The sequence below is a fragment of the Micropterus salmoides genome, unplaced genomic scaffold, assembly GCF_014851395.1.
Source record: "Micropterus salmoides isolate LMB-PRFRI ecotype aquatic unplaced genomic scaffold, ASM1485139v1 Ms_hic_scaffold_2, whole genome shotgun sequence".
NCBI lineage: Eukaryota > Metazoa > Chordata > Actinopteri > Centrarchiformes > Centrarchidae > Micropterus > Micropterus salmoides.
Genome location: NW_024041150.1, coordinates 28,131,041 through 28,153,299, shown reverse-complemented (window position 1 = coordinate 28,153,299; position 22,259 = coordinate 28,131,041). Strand labels below are relative to the sequence as shown.

Below are 22,259 nucleotides of genomic sequence, written 5' to 3'. Positions count from 1 at the left end.
GTACACCTAAAGCAGCATTAATTGATTTTCATTTGACAGAAACTTAACACTAATTAATGAGATTTTACACTCATCCAATGAAAGCAAACAACATTTAGTAAGTTATAATGTTTTTGATTAGTTTAGGTAAGTTTCAATACTCAATGGAGAGGGAACTGATTTATATCATGGCGAACATATAAGCTCTTTGTGTGTAAAAGACATCATGACTTGTAATAAAATGAAAGCAAACTATGAAATTCGGTTACTTATCAGCCCATGGAATGTTCTAATTAATTCACTATAATTATTTACATTTTGTTGAAATACATTTAATCACATTTGCATTTTCAGATTTGCCCCACTTACTTTGAAAAACCTTACTTTAAACTTGTTTTGTATGTGTTACCATTATTACTGAGATCTTTGCACTGACAGCATTGTATATTAATTTAACCGCAACTTAGTACTAATCAATCACACCAAATGACACAAAGACAAAATCTAATTCTGGTTTTGATTGGTAGGCATTAAAACGCATATGATTAACAATGTGTAAACAGAAATTTGGTGATGTGGGCTGGAGACAACAACATGGCTGTCAATTACAGAAGTTCACAAAGCACCTTTGTGATGCGTGATGTGCCAATAACAACTCCACAAGAACAGGTGGCCTGAGAAGACTTCTGGTAAATGTACCCTCCACAGTTGTATGAATTACTGGTTTCAGTGTAAACCATCCCACATGAGCATTTCCATTGCTTCTGGCATGGTTGTTTAACTGATGATGTTATTCTAAAAAAGCTTGTGCTCAACGTATTTGAGCTCTTCTGCGATTCTTTAACTTCCAAGCAAACAAAAGGGGATAGGTCGCAGCTGGTGGTGCTGATCGTTATTGTGACTATTTTCATTCTCTGGTGCTGGCCAATCCTGCTGAAGAACGATAGTGATTTAGGAAAGCTCCAGATCACTTCCACTTTTTGCGGTCTGGCCAGTTGTTTTGCCACATTTTCATCTGAAGGGTTGATCACCTGAAGGGAAACCCTTCGCCTCTTCTCTAGTTTGGGCTCTTCAGTTTTCTGCTTCCCAGAGGTTTTTAAAGGGAGAGATGCATTGAAAACCTCATCACACTCTGTTGTGAGAGAGCTGAGCTGGTTACCTTTGCAGCACAATCCAAAGACGTCTCCATCTTTCAAGTCCTTGGCATAGTTTTTGTCACATAAACCAAAGGTCCAGTCACAGTCTTTAGAGAAGCTGATCACCCATCTCTGAAAGTAAGGAATAGGAAGTGTACTCTGAATGCGAAACATGTAGGCAGAGCATTGCCCCAGCCAGCTACTGTAGAAAACCTTCCTGCTGTCTTCAGACAGTGACATGCCGGGGCCCAAAGTCTGTTGGTCAAATATCAGGTCTGAATTAGTGGCAACAAGCTCCTGGTGGTTTTCTGGATCAACCAGAGTCAACAGAGATCCCCAGAGGTGGCCTGCTTCTTCCATCATCTTTTCACCATTCTGTCGTATCTCCTGAACCAGTCTGTCACGATCACTGCCGGGCTCCAACCCTTTTCTCAGATCCACGGCCTTGGCCTTCTCCACATCCTGATGCACCTGAGAATACATCTGCAGGAATCTGAAGGTGTCCTTCTCGTTCTGTGCTGCTTGGATGCTGGTCTTGCTGGTTTTGATGGACACCATACGGGCAGAGACCGAACTCTGGACACTGGCCAGGGCAACGTCACGCAGGTTAGTCACAGCCTCAATGAGACGAACACTAGAGCGACCCAGCTTCTCTCTTTCACTCTTCTCCCACTTTTCCAGACTCACATTCTCGTCTTCAGTTTTCACCAGTAAGGCCTGCTGCTCAGCACTGAGCTTTTCCATGAGCTCTTTGTGGGCTGTGGAGAAGGTCTTCATGTTGTGCAGGCGGTGCTGGTCTTCAATGGCGCAGGAAACACACACACAGGTCAAGTCATCCAAGCAGTAGTACTCCACGAGTTTGCCATGTTGGGGGCATTTGGTGGTCCCACATAAAGACATGGGTTCAGTCAGAGGATGAGTTTGTAGTAACACAGGAGTGGTCAGGTGGGCCTGGAGGTGCTGGACGCACATGGAGATCTCACATTTCATGCAGGTCTTCCGTGCTGGTTTCCTGTCCTCCTCTGTACACATGTCGCAGAGGATCATTTGTGGGTCCTTTTGCAGATTGTCAGACATGTTTTCAGAAGCAGGAAGTCCAGAATAGATTATTTTTGAATATTATTCAGTGTTGAACAAAGTCCTTAGGATCCTCCTTGCTGCTCTTAGATTTTATATGAAATCTGAGTTTGCTGAATTTAGTTGTTTACCCGTCGTTGGTCGGTCAGTCTCTGGTCTGAATGCTCTGCCACAGCAGCATTGCACAACACCCTCATGGGGTGGAGTCAAACAGATGTGGCTTCAGACTTTTGTTAGGTTTAGAAAGTTAGAAAGTAAGTTAGAAATGAGCAACACCAATAGAAGTGGGAATGTATTTATAACATGCCAACATATAAACTCTTTGTACATGAAAGACCTCATGACTTGTAAAAAAAAATTAAAAAAGAAAAGCAAACTATGAAATTTAGATACTTATCAGCTCATAAATCAGCTCAACAAAATGTTTTATTCACTCACTATAATTATTTAGGCTACATTTTCTTGATTTCCATTTAATCACATTTGCATTTTCAGATTTGCTCCACTTACTCCACAAAATTTTACTTTAAACTTGTTCTGCATGTGTTATCATTATTATTGAGATCTTTGCACCAACAGCACTATATTTAAACCCAGGAGGGTTGATCACATGAAGGGAAACCCTTTGCCTTTTGTCTAGTTTGGACCCTTCAGTTTTCTGAATCCCAGAAGTTTTTTAAAGGTGAGATGCATTTAATACCTCATTATACTCTGTTGTGACAGCACAGTCCATATATGTCTCCATCTTATTCAATGTTGAACAAAGTCCTTAGATGCTCCTTGCTGCTCTTGGTTGACTCTATTTCGTCACAAAACTCAATGTGAAATCTGAGTTTGCTGAATTTTGTAGTTAAACTATCATTGATCTATCATTTTCTGGTCTGAATGCTCTGCCACAGCAGCACTGCACAGTTTCAACTTCTGCTTAACCACACATTGAGGGGGTGGAGTCAAATATGAATATTGCTAAGTTAAGTTGTTGAAAAGTTGGCCTATGGTTGCCTGTCACTGGTCCCTCAGAGTCTGGAGCTTTACTTTCCAGCAGTAGGCTATCATTACCTGGAAAATGACATGTCTACAGTGTACACAAGCTGCTCATAAAAAGCCCTACCTTACCTCGCCTTATCAGTCATAAAAGATTAATAATCTACTAAAGGTAACAATACAGTTACAAGTTACAGCTAAGTGTACCTAACAAAATGGCAACTCATGGTACCTTTTATTCATTAATACATATTCTCATCATCTTGTATTATTTTGAACATCCCATCCCATGTCATAGATAAACAGAGAATACACTTAATGAAATTACAGTAAACTTACATTCTTGAAGATGTAATCATTAAATTGACTTTACCAAACAAACTCCTCATTTAGTAGTGTTTATGAAACGTTATCTGGATCCACTGCTCGCATGTATGGATGAGCCAGATCAGCAGAAAAATCACCTGCCATTCATCATAATTCTTGAAGGTAGGACCTCCAGCCCCTTCATTGCTTATAGTCAGTGATTATTGCAGTGTCTCCTTGATACTACCCATGAAGAAGATTAATAATTAAGAAAAGAATAGTTAATTTTTGCTTTAACAGCAGGCTGACCAGTCTTGTGCATTGTGATCAGTGAACGTCGGTTAACTCACTAAGCTATTAGCTAAAAGCTAAATTAGCTAACGTTACCGCTAACAAATAGTCTTATTTGACGCAGCACTATCGATCAGCGACAGTAATCAATGATTTGTTACTTTAACAGTTATGTTACTGCAGACTTGGTTAGCAGTGTTAGATTAATTAATGTTTGGCGAACGGCAAGAAATGACACAACATGAGTTTAGCGTGAACTTGACTGAAGTTAACTAATGTTAGCACTCTATGTATTTTTACCCAAACTTCACACTCAACACCAGAGCGATTTAGTCAATTATTTAGTAAACACGGGGCTGTTTATGTTTAAGTTAACTTAGTTAAACCTCCTCCTGTGCAGCATGGCAATGGAAAGTGATATCAGCCTAAATGTTAAGTTAAACTAACATACTTGAACCCTAATCTAGCCCTAACACTTTTTAAAGAAGTGTTACAACCCATCCCACCCCTGTAAGCCATTGTTTAGCTAGCATAACGTTAGTGGTCTGAAATTGGCACGGGGAAAGGCATCACATGTTGCCTTTTAGAAAAAACATTTCAATCTAATAAAGGTCATATAATTTTATCTGCAGTAGTTATTAAACAAAATACAGTCTTGGTCAAAAAATGTACTTTCTTACCTCTAAATCAGTTTATTCTCTATATAGGTTCTGAATGTGGCTGTTTCCACCCTTGAAAACCAACACACATGATCAGAGAGCAAGAAGGTAAATACTGAAATGAAACTATGAAATCTTAGTGAGCCAAGAAGTGGGGAGGAAGACCATGATGAACAGCCTGCCGTTATTGTGTTCTTCAGCCAAGCGCAGTGCTTTGCCCACTGCCCAGTTGAAGACTTCACTGCGCGCGCACACACGCACTCACGCACTCACAAAAAGAAGAAGAGACAGTCTCAGTCTTAACAGTTAACATGAGGACGAATGTTCACTTTATCAGACTAGCCCTATTGCAGCTAATAAATGTAGCCATGTGCTGGTAAAGTCATGTGTGCAGAGACTGTTTCACTTCCAAAACTCACTTCCTGTCCCTTCTAAATCAACTGGCAACCATGACCATAACTGCAAGAACATAACAGACCTTGTGAGTTCATGTCAAATATGGCGTTCCTTTGTTACAACCAACCTATCCCACTACTGGGGTAAGTTGTAACAATTAGAGAAAAGAAGCAAAAACTGATGCTGCACGATATGATATGCTTAAAAAACAGCTCTACTGAAATAAAAGGATGTTTCACTCTCTCTGTAACAGAGTATGTCTGACTGACTTGTATGTTTGTATGTGTGCATGTATTCGTCTGCTAGAATAACCTCACTTAACGATATACTAATAAACACTACAACAACGTACCTGATTAAAGAACATGTGTACATCTTTAGGTCTAAGAAAATTACTTTGTGTGTGTGTGTGTGTGTGTGTGTGTGTGTGTGTGTGTGTCAATGGGTATATATTCCATCCATCCATCGTCAACCGCTTATCCTGCATACAAGGTCGCGGGAGGGTATATATTCTTATTATCTTATTATATTTATTGTAGTAAATGTTGAGGGGGAGCTCTTTTTTAATTATTTTATGCAACTAGTGATTGCCGGTTTGTTGGCACAAGACAAGACTCAAGGAGAGAAGAGCAGTTTCCTGTCTGAAACTTCACAGGAAACTACAATTAACACTTACAACACGAAAACTTACAAATCTATACACTGATGCGTATAAAATTTGTACAGGACATTAAAACCATATGATAATGTTAATTTTATGTTCACCCAGCTGTCCTCATTAAATTAGGAAAAGCCATTAAATATGATGCAAAACATTATGTCAGTCATTTATTTAGAGATGTTAAACATTGACCCCAAAGATAATAGGAGGGTTAACTTGTATTTGTGTTTGTATGTGCTTGTATTGTTTGTTGTTTGTCACATGTCCCAACTTCAAGTGTTTTCATTTTTGACAAGGATGCTTCCTCGATGTATGATCAACTGCAGCTTTGAAATTAACAGTGGAGTTATATTTTTATTGCAGGTGAGTCTACCTGCTAGTTATCTGTGCAAATTAAATATGACATTAAAATATAATCTTAAATAACTATGTCTGACTGACTTGTATGTGTCCAGTTCATGTACCACTTTGGCAATGTCATGTTACCTGATTTAAGAATGAAACTGAATTAGGTATAATTAAATTAACTGAACTGTATTACTTAATTTCTGTGGCATATTTACAACATATTTTGTGCATACTCTTTAACACTTATAAGAAGTCACAGAGTGAAAAGGATATAAGCACGTTTCTATGGTTGTGTAATTGACTATTAACCCAATCAACCGGTTAACAGTGAAACAAAGTATGCAAACTTCCAGTACACGAAAATAGTGTTACATTAATCAGTAATTATTTGAATGAATGTTAATGCGCTGGTGTACTGAAATAAACCAGAACAAAAAGTGCTCATTAAGTCTTTGCCAAGCCCTGACTGAAGATGAGCAATGATTGTTTAAAAAGATGTACATTGGGCTATTATACAATATTCATTGCTTATGAAAATGTTTCTTGGATCACATAGAAACTAACTAAAGCTCATCATTTTATGAATAACTTACCAAAGGCAGATACCATGCATGCAATGAACCATGCAGTAATGTGGCATCGTCTGACTCCTGCACTATGATTGAGATCCCAATGGAGGTAGACCAGCAGTAGCAAGAAGACCCTTATTCCGGTAACGTATTTTAGTTTATCTCAGGCTGCTGAATTCTGATGATCTAAATGCAAACTCAACTAAATAGTTAAATGTCATTAAAAGGATAGTTCAACATGTTAGGAAATCTGCTTATTCACTTTATTGCCGAAAGTTAGATGAGAATTTATAGTTTAAAGCTACACCCTGGAGACCCTAGCTTAGTTTAGCATAAAGAAGTCTTCACCTTAATGTTGCCGGGCAGTCGAAGGGGGAACCATAAGTTGCTGTGGCACTTTGGTTTTATGTGGGTTAAAACAAACAAGAAGTTCCTTGTATGTCAAAGACATCAGGACTTGTTGTAACTTGATCTGTGTTGTTTCATTTCTATTGCCACATTGGTATGGAAATGGAAGTCAATAAAAACATTCCACATTTTAAACATTTTCTGGCTTTATTATTCAGCGAATTCGCAGTGTATGAACGATGCAAAAGACACAAATTCCAATACACCTACCTCAGGTCATGAGGTCATAGGTCTTATTTATTTTTTCCAGCATCCTTTGCACTACGCTCCATCACACTGTGTACATGTATGCATGTATGTGTACCTGTATATCATATCCACCTTCAACATGTACATAATGAGAATAGTTTATTCTTGCATCCTTTGCACTCTGATCACTGCACTATTTGTCAATGTCTATATTGTTTTGTTCATAGTGTGTATATTAGTGTTGTCTATTCTGTAGTTTGTGTCTGATTTTATTTTATTATTATTATATTATTATTGTATTATTGTATAAGTAAGCACATCGTGAGCAATGTACAATCCTGAGTCAAATTCCTCGTATGTGCACACACACCTGGCAATAAAACTGATTCTGATTCTGATTCTGAGCAATGACCAGTTCATCACCAGTAGGTGGAGACAAACACCTTAAACTGGCAAGCAGAAAAAAGTAGAAAAATTGCAGTTTAAACTAAATTAGTTGGTGGTTACAACTCCTAAAACTTAATCATTCACAACACTTCAATTAAGGCCCGATTGGGCCAGTGCAAAAACATTAGTATTTAAAAAAAAGTTAGAAACTCAACATCCGGCAGTTGTTTTGCAGCTCATGGCGCGCACCGTTGTCCAATCCAGAGTTGTAGTTACGCGACGAGTGGTTGTCAAATGTTATTTCTCTAATCTCAATCAAGCGGAATCTCTGGGTCTGAAAGTGAAACCTTGCAGACGGAGTTTTAACCTGCATTCATAATAACGGCCAGCAGGGGGCGAGACAGCTGGTTGCAAAAAGAAGCCCGGTTCCATTAGAAATAATGGTAAAATGTTGCTAATTCTCAGCTGATTTATTACCTCAGTAAACACTTTCTTAATGAGTTTATGGTCTCAGTCGCTAGTTTCAAGTCTTCTTCAAGCCAGCATGATGTTCATTTAGTAAATTATGGTCCCATTTAGAGGAAAAAAGACAATAATGCAGCATATGCTTTTGGGCGGAGCTACCTTGTGATTGAAAGGTCACTACCATTCCGACCTGTCAGTCAGGATCGAGGCAACTTGTGTCCCCTGCTCTGTGTACATTTTTATTAGATGGCTGTCAACAGGAGAGAGAGCACGTCATGTTTGAGTCTGTTAGTATGTTTTGTTTTAAAAGTAAATTGTTTTGTTAACTATTACCTTTTTATTTTTTATAATTTTAACTGTGATTACATTTTATTTTAGTTTGTTTTATATCCAGGATGTATTTATTAACAGATTAAATATGTTAACAGTATAACATAACTTATAAGTCTTTGGTTTTGTTGTAACACTGATAAATAACTTTTGGAGGGAGGGCCTGTAAAAACTGTCTTTGGGCCAGTAAGTTTCAAACCCACTGACCCGGTGGGGCCAGTTGTGTGCAGTTCACAAATTCAAGATTTAAGGCACCATAAAAACGTCCTCAATAAAATCTTTTACAGTCTTAATAATTTTAATTGTAAAATTAAGGGATAAAATGATCTTAACATTAATGAAAGATTTTTAAAAAGCCTGGCTGTCAGTCAAATCTGCTGGCCACAAACCTGGGTCAACATCCTTTTTATGACTTCTCTCTTCTTCCACCATGCATCTCTCATCCTCATCATCGCTGTAACTTTCTTTCCCTTCTTCCTTTGCTTCAACACCTTCTCCTTCTACCGGAGAGGGCCCTGGAGCTTTTAAATTGTATTAGGGTGTTTCTAACTATACACTCAATCCACCATCTCTCTAATCACCATAACCTTATTAAGGGTGGGATTTATTGTATGTCTGTAGTATGGGAAGTTACAGCTAAGTGTACCTAATAAACTGTCAGCTGATGGGACATTTTATTAAATAATCCATATGTTCATCAACTTGTATTATTTTGAACATGTCATAAATAATGCCGGGGAGACTACACTTCATGAGATAAGATATTATCACTGAAGTTAGTTAACGTTAACCAAACAAACTTCTCATTAAGGAGTGTTTATGCATCTGGATCAACTACCTGCATGTGTGAACCAGATCAGCAGAAAAATCACCTGCCATTCATCATATTTCTTGAAGGTAGGACCTCCAGCCCCTTCATCAGTAAAGTTAGTGGTGTGTGTGGTGTCTTCTTGATACTGCCCGCTGAAAAGATTAATAATTAAGAAAATAATAGCTAAGTTTGCTGTAACAGAAAGCTGACATGTGTGTGCATTGTGAGCAATGGACTTCGGTTAACTCACTAAGCTATTAGCTAGCTAACGTTTCCGCTAATGCTAACAAATATTGTTATTAGACGCAGCACTATCGATCAGTGACGGTAATCAATGATTTGTTACTGTGACCGTTATGTTACCGCAGACTCGGTTAGCATTGTTAGACTAATTAACGATTGGCAAACGGCAAAAAATGACAAAACGTGAGTTTAGCGCGAACTTGAGTGAAGTTAGCTAATGTTAGCACTCTATGTATTTTTACCCAAATTAATTTCACGCTAATTAAACACGTGAGTGGTTTAACGTTAGTCAATTATTTAGTAAATACGGGGCAGTTAATATTTAAGTTAACTTAGTTAACGTTAACCCTTCTTCTGTGGCAATGGACAGTGATATTAACCAAACTGTTAAGTTAAACTAACGTTAAGGTTTAGGGTTAAAGTATTTTTATTATATTTATTTGTCCACTGCATTTCAGAGGGTTATAAAGTTACTGTACTTTGGTTTTCTGCACTAACGTTATAGGCTATTACTTTGTGAGTTTCAGTTCTATCTAAGAACTAAGGTAACTTTGCTAAAAAACGTGATCTACACACGAAATATGATGATATATAGATTAAACTAAAATGTAGTAAGCTAAACAGTTAAAATTAACTCCAATGTTACAAACCTTGAAATGCTGCAACCTTATCATTAAATCATTAGAAAGTGAAAATATCTTTTGATAACTGAATTATATTTTGCTCATATTACATAATATGTACAATTTTAACAGTTCAATGCAGGACATTTACTTGTAATGTAGTATTTCTGGAGTTGCTAATTTCACTTACAGTAAATAAAGGATCTGAGTTCTTCAACCACTCCTGCAGCATGTTGATATGCCTGTAAATCTCACTTCTTCTCAGTATGAAACATTAACAACCTCTATTAAACAAGTTTTTGTTTTACATCATGTATACATTTTCTGGAATTTCAGTTGTTGGTCTGTTGACATAGAAATTACTATTTTAAGCTTATCCAGTGAAAAATTCAAGTCTTCAGATTGACATCAAAACAATCCTCCTCACTGATTTACCCCAACAATCGCCAGATTTAACCAGAAATATTAAATGGACATCTACGACTATATAAACTGTATTTTAAAATCTGTAACAGGTGACAAGTGTATATCTTCTTACAGTATTGTCACAACTACTGAGTAAAAGATGAAAGTGTGTTCAGATGATTACCTTTCAGTGTTTCTATTTTATTTTACTCTTTTATAATATGTAACCATAAATACATATTTTCTTTGGGTACCAACCCGTTCTGTGTGTCTGCCCTTTGCAGGAGTCATCATCACAGATGAGGGAGATAAGGCAAAAGATACCTGGCGCTCGTGTAGAGACTCCAACTTTATCAGAAATGAACGGGGTTTTCATTCTGAACCACAACAGTGCAGTGTGTCTGCCCGTGGTCTCTGACAGTCAGAGGTTTATATGGGTTCACTCAAACCAAATTAACCTACAGATGGATGGTGCTGCAGAGCTGGACAAGGCGTTCGACAGGTTTCCGTATTTGACACAGAAACAGACAGCTGCACTGGCGCAGCGCTGCTCCCTACACCCGGACCAGGTGAAGGTGTGGTTCATGGTACAGAGGCTCCGCTATGGCATCAGCTGGGACTATAGTGACATCTGTGAGGTTTGGAGGAAGTTCAAGTCAGCTCAAAGAACAGCCGAGGTGCAAAACAGGATGCAGGAGGAGGTAAAAGAGGACACAGGAGAGAATGAGAAATGCAAAAGAGAGGTAAAAGAGCCTGGTGGGAAGAAGGCAGGGGGGGTTAGAGAGGAACAGAGTGCAGATGAGGGAAGGAGGATGGGAGAAAAAGTGAAGGCTACTAAACGATTGGAGAAAAAAATTAAGCAGGAGCAACAGATGGAGAAAGAGAGGGACAGAGAAGCAGAGGAAGAGAGAAGGAATGCTCAGAGAAAGCGCCAATTGGTGACAGCGACATACAAGATGAGAAAGAAGAGAGTGAAGCGATGGGATGAGGGTGTCGTGGGGGGAGCAGGAGAAGTAGAAATAAGTTGCGATGAAGATGAGAGGGAGTCTGGCACATCCACGCAGCTGGAGACACCACTTTCCACCAGAAAGGAAATGACGGCCAAAGCATACAGCAGATTACAGTCCATCCAAGAGTGGCCTGCCGACAAGAGCTTCGTGGTGCCCGATGAGCCGCTGGATACAAGTCCTCTGCTCACCCCCTTGTCTCAAACTCAAGCCTGTAATGGGCCTCCACTCGCTGACAACAGGACCACAGACACTCGAATGACCCCTGTGAAAAGTGGCTCTGAGGGGGAAACAGAAAAGGAGGCCGTGGCTGCAGACGGTTGCTCTCCGATCTACAGCAACACAAAGACGCGGGCGCAGTTGGCGATGATGAAGGTGGCTTTCTTGCGCTGCCAGTATCCAGACAGGGAGGAATACAACCGCCTGTCGATGCTGATTGGCGCCCCCCGCCACATGTTGGTCCAGTGGTTCGGAGACATGCGCTATCACATCAAGAAAAGAAAGCCGCGCTGGATGAACAAAGAGCAGCACAAACAGGCACTGGCCAACATCCGGTACCGGCAGTGCCTGAACACGCTGGCAAAGGCACAGCTGGGTGACGCCGGGAGAAAATCAACATGGAAGATAGTGCAAGTGCCTCCAGACTAGAAATGATGCCACAGCCTCCCACTGAGGGGAACGATGAACCGTCTCTCAAAAGTTAGAAAGATGTATCAGAGGCTGTTTTATGACTTGTAATTGGTTCATTATTGGTAGGATCAAGCTGTTTATGTTGTACTTTGAGACAGATGTTACACAGATGTTTGAGAAAAGATTGCCCAGTTACGACGCATTCTTGTTTCATGTGGAGCACATTGTTTGTTATGCTGTTATTGTGATGACTTGACATGTTTGATAACATGAATGCACATGTCCTTTTGCAAGCTAGATGCAGTTTCACGTCGATGTAATTGTGCTGTAAAAAAACACTCATTGCTTGTTGTTGGACCATGACTCTTCTTATGATTAGTTACATCAAAGCATTAATAAACTACAAAATGTATGACAACTTTAATCTCATTACTGTAATATTTATTTTTTTATAAAAAGAAAGCAGTGTTTCAGATCACATTAATAACCATTTGATTTCAGCAGTTTATCATCTGTAATCTCAGAGCGTAGAAAGACAGAAAGTCACCTGACATAATCCACACCAAATTAACAATAATATAGTACAATTTTAGGATACTATGGGGAATATATATTGCACATAAAATAGTTTAACAGCTATAACACTCATTCTCATGTTATCCAGCTACATCAGTTTCTGACACTTAATCCTTAAAAATTGGTGTTTCTTTTTTGTCTGTTTCAATCACTCAATCAAAATTTATTTATAGAGCACCCTACAATCCAAGTGGACACAAAGTGCTGTACAGTAAAACAATAAATGAATACATGTATATATGTCTGTTTCATTCTATATATAACCTGAAGTAAAGCCGAAATATTAGGTAGAACATGATACACAGTCATACAAGCACTCCATATAAGAGTATCAGTGTTACAGTGTATACAGATACTACCTTAACAGATGTTCATGTAAAAAAAAAAAAAAGTGGTTTATTCCCCCCCCCATTTTAAGGCAGTAAACAGCACTTTATTATATTATACAGTACAATGGCTAATCAATGCGATGCTAGTTACTCTGTCACAACTAAAGAGGTCTCCCATGGCTCCGTCAGTTCCAGCTGGCTGTGTACTCTGTCCTCTGCGGCTGCCAGATCTCAGCGCCTTCAATAATGCGGCGGATCATGGAGGCGGAGGTGATAAGCAGGTGTCCAGCAGCATATAGGAGGGAGGAGGCTACGCGCAGGGCTTCTCTGAAAACCAGATAAAGTGTCATCAGTATGATTTTGTATTGATTCCTCGCTGCGTAACAGCTGGCTCGAGTCACATTTAGTGTCAAATGGTTTTATCACTGGCGCTGTGCACTGAAATTCTTCTGAGGGAGAAAATTATGGTTAGACTGATGAACAAAGGACACAGAGACAGAATGTATATATCACCGTCTTCCTTTAAGCTTACCTGAGGACTTTCTTGGGCCCCAGACACTGAAAATTGGCGCTCACAGAGTATAGGCCCTGAAATGTTGCTTTCACATTCAGGGAGCCAAAGACGTCCTTTGGGCTCGTTCTGTAAAGGTCAAAGGTGACACGAGCTATGTCTCTCCCAGTCCGGGGCTTGTTGTGGTCTTGAGATCTGGACACAACTGAACCCTGGGGGATAAAAGACAACACATTAAGTGTCATTATAGTGTATCATGCATATACCAAAACCCACAGGAGCCAAACATCAGTTTTAAACGAGCCTGTGTGAGGTATAGCAAACACTTATAGGGCTCTCTCTCTCTCTCTCTCTCTGTCTCTCTCTCTGTCTGTATATATAAAATTATATAATGAATAACATTTGGTTTCTTTGGTCAAACATACCGACTGAGGTTTCCATGTCTGTCCAGGCTGCAGGGCCATGAGCATGGTGTTGTCAGGCAGGGTCATGAGGAACTCATCGGAGTCTACCTCTGTACCGTCCTCCTCACAAACCAGAAACAGAGACACTGCAGACAGGGACAGCAGCAAGGCCTGACATACCTACAGCACAGAATGAAGTTGCTCTGGATTAATATGTATACAATCAGAAAGATAAGCTCTTGTCTTTACTGTAATTTTACTTTGCTGTATGTGAGAGAAGAGAACAATATGTTAATGTGTAAAGTAAAGTCAACCCATTAGAAACCAAAGCAGGATGTCTGACATATTAACTTGACTTAGGAGGTTTAATTCCTCCATCCCTGTCATGCTTCTAGCTTTCTCAGAGTGCACTGAGGACTTAAACTGGCAGCACATTATAATAAGGCTTTGATGATGCCATGTTTTTGAGATAATGAAATGTCCTTTATGAGGATTTAGGACGAAATAACTTTTATTTTAATTCACTTGTTGAACTATTGATATTTTAAACATTACCCAGCTTTAAGTAATTTAATTTTATGCTTCATTCTGACAAAAATTGCTTATGTTTCCATCTTTAATGAGTATTACATGTGAAATATTTTTTCTTTTTTTAATATTTGAACCTTTATCCTTTTTTATTTCAAATTGGCCACTTATGAGTGGGTTGTTTTATCATAAATTTGTCTTTTTACATTTTACCTATTCAAGTTTATCAAATAATATTACAGTATTTATTATATAATATACACTTCAAGCAGCTTTACCCTGATCAGAACCTTTTCTTTCATTTCTTTCCATTATTATTTATCATTCACAGCCACTCTCACCCTCTCTTTCAGTTCCTCTAGGGTCCCGGCTGTGATGCCCTTCCTGGTCTCTCTGTTGTGACAACACACTCTGAAAGGACGCTGTGGTGGAGACCACACTCTCTTGGTTACAGATCTGAGGAAAGACCGGACAGAAAGGTAATTCAGTTATGTGTTGGATCGTCTGAGATCCTCACAGCAGACATTTGGAGAAAGCACAGGACTGATAACAGTAACAATTAACTATTTAAATGTTTCATTACGCCCTGAGAGTGTGAATGTGACCCATCATGCACAACACAAGGACCCTGAAACTGAAGCAGCTAAATGGAAATCATTAATTTTATTATTTACATTTCCCAGAGTGACATGTCAAAATGTCTTCTGTGAAATAGGCCTGATGACAAGGTCCCCTTTCCCCCAGCCCTTGTCTAGTGGATCCTCTAGTGGTGTTTTACACATTAATACTCCTTTTGTCACCTTTATTACCTGATTAAATCAGATTATGTCATCCAGTTCAGTTGTAATATTGACTTAAAATAATCAAATATTTTAGTTAGTTTTGTCAAAACTCGCTGAAATTGTTGCCCCTGCCCATTATCACAGGCTTGATAAATGTCATAATATAACATAGCTTTACATTACATGCTATATCATTGAATTAATTACTTACTTACATTAATTCATAGGCTTCAACAGCCAAACGTGTTGTTTGGGTTGTTTATCAAGCAAATGGATCATAAAGCAAATTAATACAATGTCAACAGGCCAAAACTGATTCTTCACTTACTTGATAAATGAAGAGGTGGTATCCATGCTTGCCAATCTCTCGTTGTCTCTTTTGCAAACAGCCTTAGTTTTTTGTAATGTGTTTAGGTGTCACAAATTGTAATGAAATGTCAGTACTGCTTGTGTTTGACCCAGCAGCTGGACTTTGCCTCGAACATGGTGATAACTTAGATACAGAACATCACGGGGCAAAGTTCATCTCGCCTGTGTGTGTGTGTGTGTGAGAGAGACAGAGACAACCATTTCTTTATCTGATTTATCTGAAGCTGATTATTATTACCGCCATATAATCATCTTGTTGCTTTGTCTTGAATAGGCCTAATGATAAATAAACTGCCTTAAAGTAGCTTTACTGGATTTTTCTTAAAATTCAGTACTGATACAAGTTTTTAATAGTCTTTTGTTTTTATATGAACATATAAATACACAGTTTTTTTGATAAGGATCCTGAATATTTGTTTTTTATTTTAGGAATTTTGACCACAATGTGTATTGATTGGGACATTTTACAGTTTACAAGTAAAGTTAAATCAAGTTCTCTGGTGCATAAACTACTGTATGTAATGCTGATTGTTATGCTACTTATTGGCACATACAATGGTGCTGATATAGCATGCAGTTTGTCTCTAATACATCTAACTTTCTAACGTAATAAACATAACAACAACATTAATATCTTGCAATATGAAAGAATCTTTTAAACAATTTTAATTCTAATGTAGGGATATAATTATACTGTATTTTTACAGAGTATGTTGTTGTTGTTTTGCCTTGTCACTGGTCCATTGTCATAATACAATTTTTTGTTGTTTTATACTGTTTTTGTTGTTTTCAATACTATTTTCTGTTGTTTTTAATAATATTTTTGTAGTTTTTAATACTCTTTTTGTTGTTTTTCATACGGTTTTCTTTTGTTTTAATGCTGTTTTTCGTTGTTTTTAATAATATTTTTGTAGTTTTTAATACTCTTTTTGTTGTTTTTCATACTATTTTCTGTTGTTTTAATACTGTTTTTAGTTGTTTTTAATAATATTTTTGTAGTTTTTAATACTCTTTTTGTTGTTTTTCATACGGTTTTCTTTTGTTTTAATGCTGTTTTTAGTTGTTTTTAATAATATTTTTGTAGTTTTTAATACTCTTTTTGTTGTTTTTCATACTATTTTCTGTTGTTTTAATACTGTTTTTAGTTGTTTTTAATAATATTTTTGTAGTTTTTAATACTCTTTTTGTTGTTTTTCATACGGTTTTCTTTTGTTTTAATGCTGTTTTTAGTTGTTTTTAATAATATTTTTGTAGTTTTTAATACTCTTTTTGTTGTTTTTCATACTATTTTCTGTTGTTTTAATACCTCTTTTTGTTGTTTTTCATACTATTTTCTGTTGTTTTAATACTGCGAGCGTAACATATTTACTCAAAGCAGTAAAAACAGATGGGCGCAACGGCTGTCTGATCCGCTGCGTCACATCCTGAAAACAGCTCTGGGTGCGCTTGCTTAGTATATTACAGTGCGCGCATGGACGGAGTTACTTGTTTACGCCGTTGTCTTTCCTTCCAAGTGCTCGGAGCCCCGCCAGTCCGGGACCCCCCGAGTACGAAGTTGAACGACTGGTGTTATTGCGGTGAAGGCGGGAGGATGAGAAGCAGAACTTTTGATAGAGGAGTTGCTAGCTTTGTGTCCACCGGCTGAACAACAGCAGCGATAAACCCAGGCATCACAACAACATCTGAGTTAGTAAACATAACCTCAGCAGGGTTTCCTGAATAACGTCGGGTGAACTGTTAGTTCCGCTTCAGCTTACTCGGGGAGCAGTCTGTTTAAGTTGCTAAGCTAACATTAGTTTCTGTTGTTCTGTTTAACGTCCCTATCTTTACCTAGCTGACTTTGACTGAGTCAGTGGGATGGCTACAAGAAAACAAAAGGAGAATGGTAAGTGTTAACAGCTGGGAGCACGTTAAAACTCAATGTGAAGGTTTTGTTTTCGACAGACTGAAACGGTTCTTGTCACATATTGTGGTGAAAAACCTGGTTAAAGTTTAAAAGCTCAGCATCAGAGTTATTGCCAAACAGGTTAACACACACAAGGAATTTGCCTTGGCATTTAGGTGCATAACCATTAACATAGTTAGTATAAAGTATTTAAGGCAAGGAAAGTTAAGGCAAGTACTGCAGAGAGACTTCTGCAGTAGCATCACTGACTGGGTTGTGGCCAGTGGTGCAGCATTAAATCAATTGAAAGGGACAAGGCATGCAGAATTTTTCAACCCATTAGTCAGATTAGCTCCTATGAATGTACCTAGTAATTTAATTTATTTTCAGGTTTATTGAGCAGGGACAATGCACAATAATAATAAATAAATGTATAATGTGCCAGAATTAGCCAACAGGCTTTTTTATATCTGCTGTTTAAACCTGCTATATACACCTAAAAAGATAAAAGGAGGTAGCTAAAAATAGTACATACAGATTAAGACCAATACAGTAAAAGTTGATTATACCAAAAGAGAGAGGAAAAAAAACGTACGCACACAAGCCGAACTGTCAGACCATACAACAGACATGGTTGAATAATGACAAACATAGCCTATCTAAACAAGAAAGAACCAGACAACCTCATAGACATTGCACAAGAAGCACAGACGGGCAGAGCAGAAGAGACAAAATAGCAGCAAGATTAGTAGCCACTGTTACATCATTGTTTGCGCCATGCTTTGTCTCCTGCACAGATGCCAGCCTTCCTTTCGCTGCACTTCAGCTCCTGGCCCCGCCTGTGCGTCTGGTGTCTGCAGCCCTCTGGAAAGTGATGAAGCAGAGGGATGTGATGCAGTACGGGGTTGTGGAGGACTTTGTGACATCAGCCTGTGAGATTGTCCCCGGGCTGCTCACCGTGAGACACCAGGGCAAGCTGGCACTGGGGCTGAGAGGGCGGGTGAGTTTACAGGAGAAGAGGATTGGGATTTTGATGTGCGACTCCCATGACAGCAGTCTCTTTTAGTCTCCCCTCCTACTTCTGTGTCAGAGTGTATTATATTCCCTTCTGATTACTTTATAATGTATGTGTCAGTATTATATCCCTGGCTTGACGTGTATACATGCTGCACGGTTCATCAACCTTCACCTTCCTTCCAGTTAATCTTGGAGCTGTGCTGTACACAGCCGGATGAAAAGGTGATTTTGCCACACTTGAAAAGGATCCGTGCTCCTGCTGCCCCGTCCCCCTCCTCTGCTCCTGCTGTGGTAAATTAGAAAAACTCTGCATTGCCATTTTAATCACTGTAAATGGTTTGTGGGCTTTTATTTCAAACATCTGTTCATTACATCCACTGTCAGTAAAGCTTGGAGGTGATTACAGAATTAAACATCACAATTTCTTTGACTCTACCTTGACACAGATGATAGTACAGTGTTTTGAGTGTTACTATTCGTCTGTATAACAGTATTTAAGCTACGGTAGGGGGTCACCTGGTATGGGTGGGTCATTAGCAATGTTGCTAGCTAGACTATAATCACTCCATTTCAGAAAACTGTAATGCATGTCAATATAATATAATATTTGATATTACTGAGATCTTTGCAAGGCTTGTCTGATTCATTATGTTAAAGCAAGTTTTCTTAACATTTGTATGGAAAAAGTGTAATTTTTGCTATTTTGTCTCCTAGAGGGATGTAAAAATTATGCGAACTGTGGAAAGTTTCCATTTATTGGTTCATGCACTGCTAACAGACCCAGCAGAGAGAGAGCAGTTCTTCAAGGTGAGTCCCTCTACTAGTGTTGATTTGCCATCGCGCAGCAGCAGCAACTCCAGACTCTATTGTGATAATTTCTCAGTTTGTGTACGTAGGAACGGCCAAACAATTCTTATTCTCTCTTCTGACAGGAGGAGTTTCCTCTGGATTATGGTCCAAAGTTTGACCAGGAACTGGAGAAGCTGCTGTGGGAGTTTTTGATTCGACTGGACCAGTTGCTTCCAGTTCCCAGCCTAGCTCAGGTAGCAGGTGCTTCTGATAGCAGCGTCCCTTGTTTTTGTCAAATGACATCTTTACTGATTTACAGTGTGTGTTTCTACTATAGCAAAATTGGATTCAAAACAAACGTAGCTTTGAATAAAAGCTGGTTATATATCAATAATTTGTTTCCAGACTGTTTCGTGGCTCAGTGAAGCCCCCCCTGTCCTGGAGGAGTGTGTGCGGGCAGCCACCCAACCGCAGCTCCTGAAGCTGTTGCTTCAGCATCAAACCTGTCTGGGTCATCTGGAGACTGCAGGTAGAACTAGATGACTTCTTAGCTTCTTGCCAGGATGACTGTAACAGTGAGGCCTTTGATGTAGATTTCTAATAATTGGCATTTTTCCTAATGTTGTTGTTTGCTTTTTACAGCATCCCTCCCTCCAAACATGGGAGACTCCATCCTGGCTTCCCTTTCTCTTCCACCCTCTGGAAGAGTACCGTCAGATGAGCCAGCAGGAGCCAAAAGTGCTGCTGTGGACCCGTCCGACAGCACACAGACAAGAGCTAAAACGCCATTTATTACACCTGTTATCAGACTAATATCTAATGAAGACGTACCAATTATGATCTCTGCCAATAAAAGGACACTGAGAGGGGACAATGCAACAAATAAGCACTTGGACCCAAAAGAGAAGTTAACTTTCACTGTGGTTAAACAGAGACAAAACCCCAAAGATGATTTAGTGAAAGAGCTTGGAGAGCAAGTGGAGGTGGAGAGGAACGCCTCAAAAAGGAGCAGTGGAGTAAAACGCAAGCAAGCGGACATGAGAGAAAGTGAATCCGATGAGGGGGAAGAAGTGTTAGTCATGACCTCGTCCAGGAAAAATAGGGTAAGCAGGAGTTTGAGAAGTGGAGCGAGCGGGCTCAGGGAGGGGAGAGGCGACCAGAGGACAAATGAGAGCGAAGAAGACGAGGAGTGCAACAGAGCAGCCGTGGCAAACCGTATGAACCAGCTGGGGGTCAAAACGCTGCGCCTGCCTGAAGATCCATTCCTCCGCTCCATTTTTGTCTCTTGTCTGATCACCCAACCCAGAGTTATTGTTGAAAATCTGTCACTGACCTATCCTAGCGCAAACAGGACTGATAGGGGAGGACAGTCCTTACATAAACATAGACGGAGTCAGAGGAGGAAGTCGCCAGTCAAAGCTCCAACACATGCTAGCAACCAACCTCAAAAGCCTGACTTGGATTTTCCTGGCCTGGATGATAAAGAGTAAGAGACATGGGAATACAGTGCGCCTTCAAATTACGTCAAGTGTGTATCGTAGAAATGCAACCATTAGCTTAAACAACCTGCTAAGTTACATTTTTTTAATAACAATATTACTGATGTATAAAATAGACTAATACTTAAATATAAATAATAAAAACAACTGATTTAATTCAATGTTTCCGGTTTCATTTGGTTTTTCTGTCTCTCTGTGAGACAGTATTTGTACACTATTATGTCCTTTTTAGAATAGCAGGAATTGAACAGAAAAATTTAGCTAAGTCTAAAGACAACCAGGAGCTGTGTCAACATCAGTGTTTCCTGGTTGTCTTTAGACTTAAATTATAAACATCCCTAGCAAAGCAGATCAGGAAGAAGTTTGTTTAATGATCCATTCACCATTTACCAGCTGTCGAAACTATGATTTAATGCTTACAAACGTACATTTGTTATGTTTTTGCGTGACAGAAATCATCCTGTATTACCGGGTATAAGCAGCTCTCCTTCTCAGCAGCGGAGTAACACAGGTGATTTAACAATTTATGTTACTTGAATATATATTTATTATAGAATAATAAAAACAAACAATGAAGAGAAACTGTTTGTTCTGTTTAGAGACGCCGGCCCTTCCAGGAGATGGTGAAGACTACGTTGCTGATTCTGAGGATGAGGCGACAAAGAACTTCAAAGGCAGGGTATGTATTCCCAAAACATGAGAAAACAGGGTTTCCAGGGGCATTTTAAGGGGCCACGTGTGAAATATGATGATATGAAAGATAGTAGTCAGTGCTAATCTCACTGACAAACACATTGCATTTCCTGTGACTACGTCATAATACAAGCCAACTCATGTTTTGCCAGTTAAATGATTTTTAACACGTAGGAAATGTTCAATTAACTTGACAAACAAACATAACCAAAACTTTTCTGGGAATGTCGCCACCGACAGAGTTTGTAATACTGCAAATGAAGGGCTTTCATCAGTGGGCCACAGCCTCTAGCACCATAGTGTGGACTCATTCAGCGATAGAGTTAACAGACATTTATTTAAATCAAAATCTTAGAGATTATTACTTTAAGTTCTTGATTTATTAAAAAAGAAATTTTAATTCACCATGAGGAATATAATGTTGCAGAGATTCACCAAACAAGACAGTCATTGACAAGTGCTTGGAGTGTGTTTCAGAAACAGTACACTATGTCAAACTTTGGTTTGAAAAGGCAACAAACTATAGTAAATTTTAAATACTTTGCTTTGTCTTTCCTAACCGACTCTACCTCCCTCAGCTGTTTATGAAGCGCTACTACAAGACCAAGCACGGCACTTATATTCCTACTCTGAGGGAGTACTGGAGACCCGGGCTGACACGGAGGGACTTTTTGTCTGCTGGCAGCAAACACAGATGATGAAATGGATTTTCACTGCCAAGTCTGGTGTTGTGAAACTTAACGCCAGAGAATGGCGGAGGACTTTGACTGTGGCCAATGTTTTTTCCCCACCAGTTAATTACAGAAAAACCTACTATGTTTTAATATGCACCAGTCTCTGTGGCTGACTTCTCTTCATTTATGATTTCATTGTAGCTGAATTAGATTGATTTTAACTTGGTTTATCATCATGGAAAACAATCGCTGAAATGGCACTGATTATGGCCACTGTCATGCAAATTATTTTAAACTGT

General features: G+C 38.9%; 3 protein-coding genes across 4 annotated transcripts; 2 read left to right on the top strand and 1 right to left on the bottom strand.

Annotated features, from left to right (window-relative positions):
• The first annotated feature begins 8,608 nt into the window (after positions 1 to 8,608).
• On the top strand, positions 8,609 to 12,871 carry homezb (homeobox and leucine zipper encoding b). 2 transcript variants are annotated; one of them, XM_038730350.1, is made up of 2 exons: positions 8,609 to 9,082; positions 10,552 to 12,871. In XM_038730350.1, the coding sequence occupies exons 1-2, from the start codon at positions 9,005 to 9,007 to the stop codon at positions 11,920 to 11,922; spliced, it is 1,449 nt and encodes a 482-aa protein (XP_038586278.1). In that variant the 5' UTR covers positions 8,609 to 9,004; the 3' UTR covers positions 11,923 to 12,871. The 2 variants fall into 2 exon arrangements, with proteins under 2 accessions (XP_038586278.1, XP_038586279.1); XM_038730351.1 differs by lacking the exon at positions 8,609 to 9,082 and adding an exon at positions 9,170 to 9,323.
• cideb (cell death inducing DFFA like effector b) lies at positions 12,329 to 15,520 on the bottom strand. The gene is made up of 5 exons (XM_038730353.1): positions 15,363 to 15,520; positions 14,594 to 14,708; positions 13,746 to 13,904; positions 13,342 to 13,532; positions 12,329 to 13,136 (listed from the first exon to the last, which is right to left on the bottom strand). The coding sequence occupies exons 1-5, from the start codon at positions 15,386 to 15,388 to the stop codon at positions 12,995 to 12,997; spliced, it is 633 nt and encodes a 210-aa protein (XP_038586281.1). The 5' UTR covers positions 15,389 to 15,520; the 3' UTR covers positions 12,329 to 12,994.
• Positions 15,521 to 16,918: 1,398 nt separating this feature from the next.
• tinf2 (TERF1 (TRF1)-interacting nuclear factor 2) lies at positions 16,919 to 22,257 on the top strand. Its single transcript, XM_038730349.1, has 10 exons — positions 16,919 to 17,288; positions 18,086 to 18,288; positions 18,489 to 18,596; positions 19,020 to 19,112; positions 19,238 to 19,348; positions 19,500 to 19,623; positions 19,737 to 20,580; positions 21,046 to 21,104; positions 21,193 to 21,272; positions 21,865 to 22,257. The coding sequence occupies exons 1-10, from the start codon at positions 17,261 to 17,263 to the stop codon at positions 21,982 to 21,984; spliced, it is 1,770 nt and encodes a 589-aa protein (XP_038586277.1). The 5' UTR covers positions 16,919 to 17,260; the 3' UTR covers positions 21,985 to 22,257.
• The last annotated feature ends 2 nt before the right edge of the window (positions 22,258 to 22,259 follow it).